General features: G+C 43.4%; 1 protein-coding gene across 3 annotated transcripts in view; it reads right to left on the bottom strand.

Annotated features, from left to right (window-relative positions):
* kmt2ca (lysine (K)-specific methyltransferase 2Ca) overlaps nt 1–13,870 on the bottom strand; it is a 249,803-nt gene that overhangs the window by 55,967 nt on the left and 179,966 nt on the right. For all 3 annotated transcript variants that reach the window (XM_036581780.1, XM_036581798.1, XM_036581789.1), the window contains 5 exons: nt 8,476–8,592; nt 6,653–6,757; nt 5,986–6,090; nt 1,989–2,170; nt 895–1,059 (listed from right to left, as the gene is read on the bottom strand). In XM_036581780.1, coding sequence (XP_036437673.1) covers nt 895–1,059; nt 1,989–2,170; nt 5,986–6,090; nt 6,653–6,757; nt 8,476–8,592 — 674 coding nt within the window. The remainder of the gene's footprint in view (nt 1–894; nt 1,060–1,988; nt 2,171–5,985; nt 6,091–6,652; nt 6,758–8,475; nt 8,593–13,870) is intronic.

Raw genomic sequence — 13,870 nt, 5'->3', positions numbered from 1 at the left:
AATAACTGATCACACTGATTTATCTGTCTACTCAGGCTTTAGCAGAGCTCAGTATCACTGAGATCAATAACTGATCACATTGATTTATCAGTCTACTCAGGCTTTAGCAGAGCTCAGTATCACTGAGATTAATAACTGATCATCACATTGATTTATCAGTCTACTCAGGCTTTAGCAGAGCTCAGTATCACTGAGATTAATAACTGATCACGTTGATTATCCGTTTACTCACACTTAAGAATTACAGTGTTTGTATATATTTATTACATTTAATGGGTATTCTAAAACTATTATTCTAAAATCCAGGAAGTAACTATATTCTGAATACTGCCTTTCCAAAATGTAACTTGGACTAAATACAGATACTTAATTTCTGTATATACTGAATATGTATTCCCAATATTTGTACTCCACTACTTCCCTAAGCCTGGTAATGCATTACACCCCTATGCTAATCAAACAAATACCTAGCTGTCAAAGGTGTATTGAAATAGAAGTCATGTTAAAAGCCTGAAAGACCTGGAGACCTAGAGGGCCAAGGTTAAATTAAATTTCTGCCCCTGAATTTTCAGCAAAATATATGGCATACATGTTTCTCTAGAACCTTTATTTTGGGACTTAAATATGGCTTAAACAAAGGATGAGTCCTTGTTAATTTCATGCACCTATCATCAGTTTGCACGTATTTCCAAGGCACTCATTCTCAGTTAAAAATTAAGGCCACACCCACTTTTAAAAGCATTTGTATTCCAGAAATGAACAAGAGCATTAAGAAACCTAATATGGTCCAAGATAAAATATTTTATATGTTTATCTGACATGGATTTAGGTGCCCCTTATAGGTGCTATTTGCCCTGCTGACTGCACATCCTGCACTGTGTAGAAGCTGCTCACCTGTCACACTGCCGGCACTGGAGGATCAGCTCCTCCTCCCTGTAGCTGCGGGCACACACCGGGCACATGGCCAGGCTAGCGCATGGACCACACTGAGTATAGTTATTCTGCCAATCACAGCGCAGGCCAGGGGATGTGGCTCCACACTGAGTACAGGATACGCACCTGGAGGAGGGGAGCAGAGAGCACATGGCGGAACAGGATCACACTCAGAAACACAGACACAAGCACAGTGCACTGTATGACTCCGCAGATGGGCACACCTCATGAGTTTGCATGTGGCTCAGTGACGAGTGAGCTACCCTAAAAATAAATATGGAGATGGCTCAAATCCAGCTAAAACTCCGGCACACCACGTCACATGGCCCTGCAAATACAGCTCTGTTTGATTAGGGATTACATCTGACATTACACCAAATATGAGGGAAATCCCTGACTATCTGGTTGGAAAACAGCTGTTAAACCCCTGCTAAAGATCGAGAGAGAGAGAGAGAGAGAGAGAGAGAGAGAGAGAGAGAGAAAGAGAGAGAGAGAGAGAGAGTGAGAGTGAGAGTGAGAGTGAGAGAGAGTGAGAGTGAGAGTGAGAGAGAGAGAGAGAGAGACAGACAAGCTGTCAGAGACAGACAAAAAGACAGAAAGGCACAAGCTAGCTATCTGTCTATATAGACAGACAAGCAGACAGATAGACAGACATAAAAGACAGACAGATACATATATAAACAGAGACATAGACAGTCAGACATATAAACAAACAAGCTGACAGACAGACAGATATAAAGATAGATAGATAGATAGACAGACAGACAGACAGACAGACAATCTGACAGACATATACAAACATGCAGACAGACAGACAGAAAAGCAGATAGACAGACAGATATGCTGACTCAGACATAAATGTAGAAGGAAAGACTGAAAAGCAGACAGACAGATAGAAAAGCTGACAGACAGACATATTGATGAAAAGATTTAGGCTAACAGAGACAGACAGTCAGATAAACGGACAGGACACAGACGTATGGATTGATGAATGTTAATGAATGAGACGGGCAGACTGAGGTAGTAAGTGATCGACTGAGTAAGTGTATTTTTACCATTTGCACTTCCAGCTGCCTTTGGGAACGTTCTGCAGTGGAGGGTCCAGACAGTAGGTGTGATAGCTGATATCACAGTCATCACACAGCAGCAAACGGCCGGGGTCACTCGCCTGACCGCACGCCTCGCACACCGTGCACTCCAAACACCGCCAGCCTTTGCTCAACACCACCTTAGTGATCTGAAGAACACAAAAACAGTCAAGCGTCAAAAGTCATGCAGAGGGGCATTTTCAAACCCAGTGTTAATCTCATACACAGTGACCACATGACCCTCCTGTTTGCAGGTCAGTTCACGTCTCAGAGGGGTTTCCTTCAAGGATTCATTGTTTTTTTTTTGTTTGTTTTTTTTTCTTTACAGACCAAGAGATGTGTAGAGTGAGAAAGGTGACCTCACCCATGTTCCTTAAAACAACAATACAAAAAAATACAACAAATGACTGTTTGAGAAAACACACATCAACTAAACACTTACTGACGTGACGATATCTCTGCAGCCTCTATAATATCATAATTGAAAGAAAACATTGCTCAGAAACATCTTAATATAAAACATACATCTATATTTTTGGGTTCTGTATAACATTTAACTTTAATTATGGCAAGAACCTTCAAATAAATCTGAAAACATGGCTGCTTGTGCTGTTTCTAAGCTAGTTTCACAAGCAGAAGAAAACCATGAGGTAACACACTAACCATAGCATGGAGCAAACCTTCCTGTCACAGCACAGTGCAATTAAGAGCTTCTCCTAAATTGCCCCTTTGCCTGAGCAAGCAAAGCTAAGTCACTGCTAACAGCACTTCCAACCATGTGTAGGCTCCACCTGCACTACATCATGGGAAATAATAAACATTTGGTGGGGTAAAGAGCAAGGGGCTAGTGGAGCAAAAAGCATGGAGTTGACTGGGCAAAAAGCAATAGGTGGAGGGGCAAAATCAGAAGTTAGACACAGAAAAGCACAGGCTGGGTAAACAACAATGGGTTGGAAAGATAAAAACAGGCTGGCAAGCAGAGGTTGGGAGGGGCAAAAAGGCAGCCCTTTGGGGCAACAGAAAGAGGACAACAGAACAAACAGCAAGAGCCAATGAGGAAAAAGCAAGGGGGGGCAAAATCAAGAGTAAGAACAGAAGTACAAAGTCAGGGGCAACAGCAGGGGTTCAGGCAGCAAAAGCACAGGCGTGAGGGCAAAAAAACAGAGGCGGGAGGGGCAAAAGCAGGGGCGGAAAGGGCCAAAGCAAAGGGTGGAGGCGCAAAAGCAGAGGTTGGTGGTGGGGGCAAAAGCAGAGGGTGGAGGGGCAAAAGCAAAGGGTGACAAAGGCAAACGTAGGAGCTGGAGAGGAAAAGCAGAGGATGATGGCAGCAAAAGCAGAGGGTGGATGGGCAAAAACAGGAGCTGGAGAAAGAGTGGTATGGGCAAAAACAGAGGGTGGTGAGGGCAAAAGCATAAGGTGCAGGCGTAAGCAGAGGGTGGAGAGGTAAAAACAGGAGCTGGAAAGGCAAAAACAGAGGGTGGCAGAGGGGCAAAAGCAGAGGGTGGCGAGGGCAAAAGCAGAGGGCGGTGAGCACAAAAACAGATGGTGGTGGGGCAAAAGCAGAGGGTGGAGGGGCAAAAGCAGAGGGTGGAGGGGCAAAAGCAGATGGTGGTGGGGCAAAAGCAGGAGCTGGAAAGGCAAAAACAGAGGATGGTGGGGGCAAAAGCAGAGGGTGGAGGGACGAAAGCAGAGGGTGGAGGGGCAAAAACAGATGGTGGTGGGGCAAAAGCAGGAGCTGGAAAGGCAAAAACAGAGGATGGTGGGGGCAAAAGCAGAGGGTGGAGGGGCGAAAACAGGAGCTGGAGAAAGGACGGTGGGGGCAAAAGCAGAGGCAAAGGCTGCTGGGACAGTCAGTGTTAGCAGCATGGAACCGGGTTATGGCTCTAGCAGTGTTTAGTAAGGGGATGGTGTTCTAGTACTAATGATAAAGACCAAAGAGGCCCTAAAAGCCACTCGCACTTATTACAGTGCTTTACATCTATGATGACTGACTACAGATGTGCAAATTCAAAGGAGCTAAAATAACAGAATCACTATTCTGGGCATAAAGACAGAGCACTTTCACCAATTTATTAATAGAAAATGTACGCGGTAAGGGGAATAATGGCCATCCTTAAGTCTGTCAAGCTTTCCTGACAGGATAAAATCTCTGGTGACCCTCCAGCCCTGCTTTAGTCTATCAACACAAGACCCACAGTGTTTAAGGTATGACTCTTAATCCTCTTAACGTTTTACACATTACTCCAAAGCCGCTTTAGGCCAAAGACCTCACACACACCGGCCTGTCAAGCTTATCACACGCTCCCCACACGCCATTACCCTCCACCACAGACAGACACATCATAATTCACACCGCTCTTTTACAAGTCGGCTCTGCGGATGGTCCGTGGGAAGAGGAGACAGAGGGGGAGATAATAGGTGGACTGTATGGCTAGAAAATATAACATCACAGCACTTTTTTAGACACAAGTTATGCAACACAATATTTAGTTTGGAGACTAAATGCATTATGAAACTAGTAGTGCCACGTTTGATGGAAGCCTATTTAAAACATTTTTTTGGAGAATTAAACATGTCAAAATGAACTATTACTAGACTACTAGACACTGGCTGTTGTTTATAACTTAGGTCTAGGTTATAAAAGTTTAAAAGACTATCAATTGTATTATTTTCTATGCTATCTTTAGCTTATATGATTTTGGCATTCATTGGTTTAATGTGCATCACATATTAAATAATATAAAATAGAGTAAATAAACATTTTGGTAATTAACTGTGAAGGATGGAAGGATAGAAGGAAGGAAGGAAGGATGGATGGATGGATGGGTGGGTGGAAGGATGGGTGGAAGGAAGGAAGGATGGATGGAAAAAAGGATGGATGAGGGAATGAAGGATGTAAGGAGGGAAGGAAGGAAGAATGGATAGATGTAAGGAAGGAAAGAAGAATGGAATGAAGGAAGAATGGATGGATGGAGGAAAGGAAATAAGGACAGAAGGATGGATGGTGGGAAGGAAGCAAGGATGGAAGGAAGGAAGGACAGAAGGATGGATGGGGGGAAGGAAGCAAGGATGGAAGGAAGGAAGGAAGGAATAATGGACGCAAGGATGGAAGAAAGGAAGGAAAGAAGAAAGGATGGATGAAAGCAAGAAGGGATGGAAAGAAGGATGGAAGGAAGGAAGGATGGAAGGTTGGATGGATGGATAGATGGAAGGACGGATGGTCGGAAGGAAGTAAGGATGGAAGGGAGAAAGGATGGAAGGAATGATGGAAGGAAGGGTGGAAGAAAGGAAGAAAGAATGGACGAAAGGAAGAAGGGATGGAAAGAAGGAAGGAAGGAAGGATGGAAGGAAGGATGGAATGAAGGAAGGAAGGACAGAAGGAAGAAAGGATGGAAGGAAGGAAGGAATGATGGAAGTAAGGATGGAAGAAAGGAAGGAAGGAAGAAAGGATGGATGAAAGCAAGAAGGGATGGAAAGAAGGATGGAAGGAAGGAACGATGGAAGGGAGGAGGGAAGAAAGAATGGATGAAAGGAAGAAGGGACGGAAAGAAGGAAGGATGGAATGAATGATTAATCTCCATAGCAGAGCTGCTCTAGAATCACCTATAGACGCCTGTGAGAAACCAAGTTTTACACTTTCTCATTGGACCCATCGGGACTGAAGCTGCACAGAAAACACAGACTTTTCCTCAGACAGTCAGTTTTCCTTCTCAACACAGCAATTACTGCCTTTGAAGCACCATCATCAGGTTACTCATCACTACCATTATCAGATTATATCGCCCAATTAACTGTCCTGTTACGGGACCTCTATCATCGGTCAAAATCTTCGTGATGCATGAGTTTGTCCAGTGTTATAGAAGTACTGATGATACCAGTAACACTCGGAAAAGCATACAGTGATGTAATTTATCACATTACGATAACAGCCATACCCCTCCGGTTAAGACAGAAGCGCTCTTACCTTAATGCTGACGCAGAAAGGGTGGTAGCACTGACCGCACTGAGAACATGCCAGAAGCCTCCCCTCAGCGCCCTGTCCGAAACTTCCACACACTACACACATGTCCTGCAGACACAGAGCACGAAAGACATACAAGATGCTGTTCAGCTATACTCAACACCACACAACCCCCTCACCCAAGAAACCCACCCACATACACATAAAGACAGAGAGAATAACCTGGGGCTCGCACACTTTCAGCGAGCCCTACGCACAGCGCAACTGCTGAAGGATTCGTTCGTGCCAAGAGAGAATGTAGTTAGACAGGGTCGTAACCCCAAAATACCAGGCATAATGTAAATTAGCTCAGAGGTTTCAGGAAAACACTTAAACTAAACTAATTCGGGACACTGATTAAACACGAGCATATCAGCTTATTTCATAGGATGATTTGTAATCATAGGAAGAGGTTGTTACATTAAATTGCACTTTATTTCTATGTGCTGGTTGTCTTGTTTAACATTCAGGGGGGAAAAAAAAATGCTATGGCCTCAGGTCTTCAAGATACAAATAGGAGCGAGCTGGAGAGAATAAGAGGCCAAAGAGTCAGAAACAACCTGGAGATAACCCGATCCAACTGCTCTCTACCCATGCAAGGTCGCGCTCTCGCTCTCACACAAATACACACCTGTTTGAGGGTGAAGGCGTCAGAGCTTGAGAACAAAACCACAGTGTTGTGCATGCTGTTCTCCTCTTCCTCTTTCACCACGTACGGAGTCTCCACGAAGCTCACCTGTGGAAAAACACATCTCTTACAAACACCCACCAGTAAAATCAGGCAGCCCTCCGCCACCGATGAAAAAACCAAAAATAAATCACTAACCAACAAGTAAATAAGTACAAATACTATTAAAATACATATTAGACATGGGACGATGCCACGTTTTTTTTTTGGTAACGACTAAAAAGAACCAAGCTGAAGTGGCTGAAAAGCTCCCTCACAGAAAGCTTTTGAATTGTTTGGCCCTACAGTGGAAAAGAGGTCAGTGCAAGAGTGTGATATTCTTCTTGATCTATCCGTATCTTCATTACGACGGCGTTTTAGGGCCACTGTAAAAAATAAATAAATAAAAACAGTAGACTTCGAGAATAGAGTGATAATATTTTGAGATAAAACGTCGTACGGAATGATATTTTGAGAATACAGTCATAATATTTCTAAAGTCATAGAATTACAACATTAAAGTGGGATATTACCAGGAATCATTATTATTATTATTAGTATAAAAAATGGCTGAAACAGCTGAGCAACAAATTGTTTATTTAGAATGAACGACCACGCGGACTCGGAGAAACTGCCTGTTTTGTTGAAGGAGAATCGCAGGCAGCGCTTGTCTACACAGCTATTGGTGGTTACATCTCCGTGCCATTCGAAGAGGGCGTGTAGCTTCACAGGAGACAAGGAGAACGATAATTAAAATGATTGATCCCGAAGGAGTGAGTGGAACTCTGGTGCGCTCTGCGTCTTCGTCCTCGCTAGTGTAGCAACGGAGACCCCAGTGCGTCACAGCAGCCACCCTACAATCAGCCTACTTTATCCTCGAAATATCACAAATTTATTCTTTTAACTTTGCGACTTTATTGTGAAAATATTGATTTTATTCTAAAAAAAAATAAAAAAATACCACTTCTCAAAATATTACCACTTTATTCTCAAAGTCTATTATTTTTAACATTGGCCCTAAAATGCCATCATATTTTTACTGTAACCAATCCATTCAGAATTTTCAAATGAGAGTTAATGTGAAATTGCGCCAGTAAACACAGCCACAACCTGTGGCTAAACAGTCAAATATGATCATTGTCAGGTTAGCCTTTCCCTACTGAACGAGCGTGAACCGCACGTCTTGCTTAAAAATATCTAATACACGGTCTTGCAATGGAAATCAATATACTATCATCTCCTTAACCTGAGAAACACACAGCCATCATTAGCTAATCATAACACACTCCCCACGTGTAAGCAAGACTCTGCATTTGTATCAGGTTGCAGTCTTACTTAACAGCTACGTGCCGTATTGGATTCCAATAAGCCTCGACCTGGCGGGATGTGTTCGCCGTCGAGGTGTGTGCATACGCATCACAGTTTACACAGCATAGCGGACCGCCAGGGTGTCGATACCACAAATCTGTTCAAAACGCCAACAAATCTGCGCGTTTGATCTAGGAGCCAGGCAAACACGAGCCCGGCTACTCCCTCCATTCCCCCCTGCCTAAACTGTGTGGCCCCGCGGGGGAAATGTCAGCATTTGCTGGTTTGAGGGGGAAAAGGGCCATTTCAGCAGAGCTCTGGTGGAGTGAGCTTTGCTGAGGCTGAGTGCTCGGCTCTGGGTTTAATGCCAGCTCTATGCTACACTGAGCATATCTTAGAGTTCTATTATTCATGCATGCAGAGAGGTGGGGGATGGAAGGGTGTGGTGTACTAGGGGGGTTTTGGCAGGGGGTCCGTACCCCGGGGTTCACCAGCAGGCTGCTGTCCGTCTTCAGTCTGGATCGTCCCCGGCCGCCTCTGCCAGACAGGTTCGAGCCTCTGGGTCGCCTCCGTCCTGGGAAGCCTGATCCACGGCCCTGAGAGAGAGAGAGAGAGAGAGAGAGAGAACGAGAGAGAGAGAGAGAGAGAGAGAAAGAAAGAGAGAGAGAGAGAGAGAGAGCATAAGAAGGAGAGAGAAAGGGGAAAGAGAAGGAGAGACAGACAAGTTGAAGGATGAGAGTGAAAGAAGGACAGAAGCAGAGAAGGGAAGGAAAGAGAAGCGAGAGTAGGAAATGGGGAAGGAAGTGGGAGGGAGTGAGAGAAAGAAGAAAGAGAGAAAGGAGGAAAGGAGCGGAAAAAGAAAGAAGTGAGAGATACGTGGAAAGAGGAGAGAGAGAGGAAGACAGAAAGAGAGAGAAGAGAGAGAAGAAGAGATAAAATGTGAGAAAGAAGGGGAGAGACAGTGAGGGAAAGAGAAAGACGGAGGGGAGAGGGGAGAGACAGAGAGAGAGAGAGAGAGAGATGACAGCATGAGGAGGAGAAGGAGAAAGAAAGAGGAACGAGAAGGATGACAGAGTAAAAGAAGGACAGAAGCAAAAAGAGAGGAGGAAGATGAGGAAAGAGAAGGAGTGAGAGAGACAGAGAGAAGGGAGAGATGGAGAGGGACAGAAGGAGAGACAGAGGAGAAAGGGTAGGAGAAGAAGGAGTGAGAAAGAAAAGGGGAAGGAAGTGGGATGGAGAGAGAGAGAAATGGATAAGAGGGAGAGAGAAAGGAGGAAAGGAGGGAAAAAGAAAGAAAAGAAGTGAGAGAGCGACAAGGAGAGGAGAGAGAGAAAGAGAGATGAAAGAAGGAGAGATAAAGTGAGGGAGAGAGAAAGAAGAGAGAAGGAAAGAAAAGAGAGAGTGATAAAGAGCGAGAGAGAGGAGGAGGGAGAAAAAGAGAGAGAGAGAATGTTCACATAATGATATGAAGAGCGAGCCTCAGTCACTCAGTCGCTGCCTGGCTGCTCTGAACGATGCGAGCTGCTTATCAAAAATTAAACACACGTGAAGGCTGTGATTAGCTAAATGAGTTGCAGTGAACTTTAAACATGACCTTCAGTCTGTGTGCTTAACAGCCCATAAAAACAAGGAGAAAAAAAAGGAAAAAAGATAACGATAAACATTTGTTTATCACTGCAATCTATCTGCTCTTTAATTACCGAAAGCTCCACCCTTCACAGTCATCACTTGCTCTAATAGCCCAAAGTACGGAACCTCCCAGCCCAGTTTACTGATGGCCCTGATAAATCACCACGCAGGCCCGCTCCGCTAAATCGGCCCGTCTCCACGGGGAGAGCTCCGCTAACATAATCCTCCATCCCGTCATGACTCAACAGCTTGACCCACATTTCGCTCACAGGAAACGCAGCAGCGACTGACTCATCCAAAACCCAGTATGACTGCCTGAACCAACCCAGATCGACAAATGAAGACTGGCACCGTTTTGAGGTTACTGAATAAAAATAATTAACCCAATTTGACTAAGGCTCAGTCCCATTTCACCCCTCGCCCCTAACACTTTGCCCTACGCCCTCTGTTTTGCGCGTGCACGTCTAGAAATAGGGTGTCCTGATTTCTGTTGAGATAGAGGGGTAGGGCAAAGTGTTGGGGCCACATGGTGCTGCTTGATGCTGCTGCATAAACTCAAACTATCTAATTAACCATTGCTCCACCTGTTTTTCCCAGTTTTGTATTTAATATTTTATTCTAATGCTGTTTGCTCTCCGGTGTCGACCAGAGGAGGATGGGTTCCCCTTTTGAGTCTTGGTTCCTCTCAAGGTTTCTTCCTCTTGCTCTTAGGGAGTTCTTCCTTGCCACTGTCGCCACTGGCGACGCTTATGGGGGCTCGGACCCGGATTAATCTGTAAAGCTGCTTTGTGACGACACCTGCTGTAAAAAGCGCTACATAAATAAACTTTAACTTGACTTGACTTGACTTGACTTAACATGGCCCTCTAAACGGAGGTTTTTCAGAGGGTAATGAGAAAAAGAAAAACCAGCAAGATGGCTGCACAAGCAACCAAAGTAACCCACAAATGTGAGAATTGTATCTGTTAAAACATTACGATAACCAATGTATTATCTTAGTTTAACATCATTTCAGTGTATTACGGTCGTTTCCTTCATAACAAGCATTAAAAATCGCTAATATTATGCTAATGTCTTGGTAGCTAGCTAGCTAAATTTCCCATTCCACCTTAAATGATGTAGCAGTTCTGATGCTTTTTAAGGTGGAACAGGAAATTTAGCTAGCTAGCTAACTATGGGAAATTTCTAACCAGAAGCTGTTTCAAACATTTTAAACAATTCTGGGGGTCAGAAAAACCTAGTTTTAAGCATTTTTACATGTTAGTTGAGGATGGAGTAGTCTCTGACCTCTGTGTATGTCTTCTAGTTGGCTCTATAGCAGAGTGGTTAAGTCACTCATAGGAGATCAGGGTTTCAAGCCAGGTTTAGCAAAGCACACTGCTGCTCTAAAATTAGACACAGCTCCTAATGCTACATTTCCACCATAGCCTAATTTCATCAGTCTGGCGCTGTGCATGTAATGCAATGTTTTTTGTTTGGTCATCGCAGCCCTTAACAAGTTCACTGTGGAAACTCATACAGCAACAAAAACGGCTTAATCTTGCAGCCCTATGTTAGATGTACCCTTTTCTATTAAATCATATGCGTTTTGTTTCTTTAGGGTTCGAAATACCATTTAAACCTAAAAGTGAGCATTAAGAAAATCTAAAATTGTAATCATTATTGACATTAATGACAGAAAAATGTGAATTTTGGCCAGATCACCTAGTCCTGGCCTGCTTGTACGTGTGAACACAGGGGAGGCAGAGCCACTGAGTTCAAGCCTGCCTGAACATAACTTGGCTCACGTTACAGCCTCTGTTCCTGTGTTCCTGCCACCCTGCCCTGCCTCCAAAGGCATCGCGTTGCCTATGCCGCTGAGCTGAGGCTGTGGCCCGTATCCTCCTTCCTCCAGGTAATTACCTCACTCCCGCCTGAGCTGCACTGCTCGAGACAGGAGACGTCAACTCCATTTAGAGAGACGGCCTGAGGAGGTGCCACGCTCCACCGCCTGTACAGTCTGTGGCTAATTTGTGCAAAAATGAATTATGGAGGAAAGTGTGAGGATTTGGTGAGGGAGGCTCTGCAGCTCCATGTGCGTGTGTGTATGTGCATGTCTGAGGAGATGCTGCAGAGCGAGAGAGGCCAGTTAGCAAGCATTTGCAGGAGGACGAGTAATCTGAGGAACTTGGAGACATGTTGGATTAATGACGACGAACAATCAAATTTAAAGCGAGAGTTTGGCAAAAAATACAAAAACATTTGCATCATAATATTATAATATCCCAAATAAACTCAGCCAAGAAATGCTTGTTATCTGAAGTCTGCTTCTTTTGTTTTAGCACTAAAGCTACAAGGCTAATGTAGCTGGGAAGCAAGGAAACGTACGACCTGGGCCTGGGCGATATATAAAAATAATTATAATGTTATTAAAAATAATATTATAAGCAGTTCACTGCACCTAAGATCTAAACACTAAAAAACACAGTTCTTGAAGGGTTCTTTAGCGAAGAAAATGGTTCTCAAACACTCAAAGAACCCTCTGCATGATTAAAGGGTTCTTTGCATCATCAAAGGTTCCTCAGATTAATGAAGAATGTGTTTTATATAGTTCTGTACAGAGCCTTTCTAAAAAGGGTTCTATATAGCACCAAAACAGTTTCTTCTATTGTTACAGGCTTAACATCATAACATTAGCAGAACCCTTTTTGGGGCTAATACAGAACCCTTTTCAAAAAGGTTTATATAGAACCATCTACAGCACATTCTCCATCAGTCTGAAGAACGCTTTCATGATGCAAAGAACCCTTTAATCATGCAAAGGGTTCTTTGAGTGTTCACGGTTTTGTACAGAACCATTTTCTTTGTTAAAGAACTCAACGAACCATCATTTTTAGTGTAGTGCAGATCTACTTTCTATACTATCTTTAGCTAATATGCATTTTTAAGTGCTACCTGATTAAATAAAAACATTCACATTTTAAATAATGTAATACTGAATAATCTTTTGGTAATAAATTACTTCACCTCTTGTTTTGAAAGTGACTGCAAACACTGCAAATTATTACGGCGCTCCTGCTGGTGTGTGTTCTTGACAGTTTTATATCTTTAAATGATGCACCCTCCCCCTCCTTGCTAGCTCCCCCTTGTGGGGAAACCTCTGACTGCTAAACATGTGAGAGTAAACAAAGCCATGTCCATGTGTTGTACTCTGGGAAAAACAAACACCGTTTTCCATCGTTACAGGGAAGCCGCTCTGGAGTCCGGCACAGATGCTTGTGGGAAATATTTTCATAAGTTCACCAGCGAATGACGCAACACTTAAGCTGTACAGAAAATGCTCAGATGGTACGTCACCCTTTGGGAAACAGCATAGTGGGGAATTTGCTGCATTGCAGTCTAACAGGATAAGTGGTGTAGATGATGTATGTATGTATGTATGCAGTCTAACAGCTCTTTAATGTCCCGCGATAATCCACTATTTTAACAATTAAATGGAATAAAACATTATACGCACCTATTATTTCATTTTATTTAACAAGTTAAATTAGTCCTCCCTAGATCGAGGTCAGTTATCACCTTTAAAGCATCGTCATCAACCTGCGTCATTATGGTCTGTGCAAAGTAGACTTTTACCACCGATCATAAAAATGTAATCAGAATTTGCTGTAATTTAAACATGTAAGCCGCTGAATCGCAATGACTGCACTCTCCGGCTACAGATTTGTTTTGTTAGCTGTGAGTGAAATGGCCAATCCCATCTGTTCGTTCTGCACATTTTAAAAATGCTTTCCCAAATAACATTTACGCATTATGACAAATCAGAATATTATGTATTTGCAATTACAGTACCACTCAATAAAAGCAATTATCATAATTTGACAACCATACAGGCATACAACAATGTCCACATGCAGCGACAAGGCCATATTTAAACTTCATAAACCGCCCAAATCCACCCAAACATCCCTGCAGAGCTCACCCAAGACCATTTGTTGAGGCAGCGTGCCACCAATGACCATGAGAAGAACCCTGAGCGTACTGCGGTTGGGTTGCACAATTTATTTTGGCGAATTTAGTCGCATGTTTTTGGAAGGATGTAATTCATGTACTCCAAGAATTAAAAATGGACATGTTGACAGTTTATGTCAGCCATGTGCGGAATTGTACTAGTCACTTTTAACTGCAACAAAAATTCAGAAATTGCAAAATATCGTTCAAATTTATTGCGATTGTCATTTTGGCTCAAAATCGTGCAGCCCTACC

The sequence above is a fragment of the Colossoma macropomum genome, unplaced genomic scaffold, assembly GCF_904425465.1.
Source record: "Colossoma macropomum unplaced genomic scaffold, Colossoma_macropomum, whole genome shotgun sequence".
Taxonomy (NCBI): Eukaryota; Metazoa; Chordata; class Actinopteri; order Characiformes; family Serrasalmidae; genus Colossoma; species Colossoma macropomum.
The sequence above is the reverse complement of the archived record's forward strand: the minus strand, read 5'-3'. Positions and strand labels throughout refer to the sequence as shown.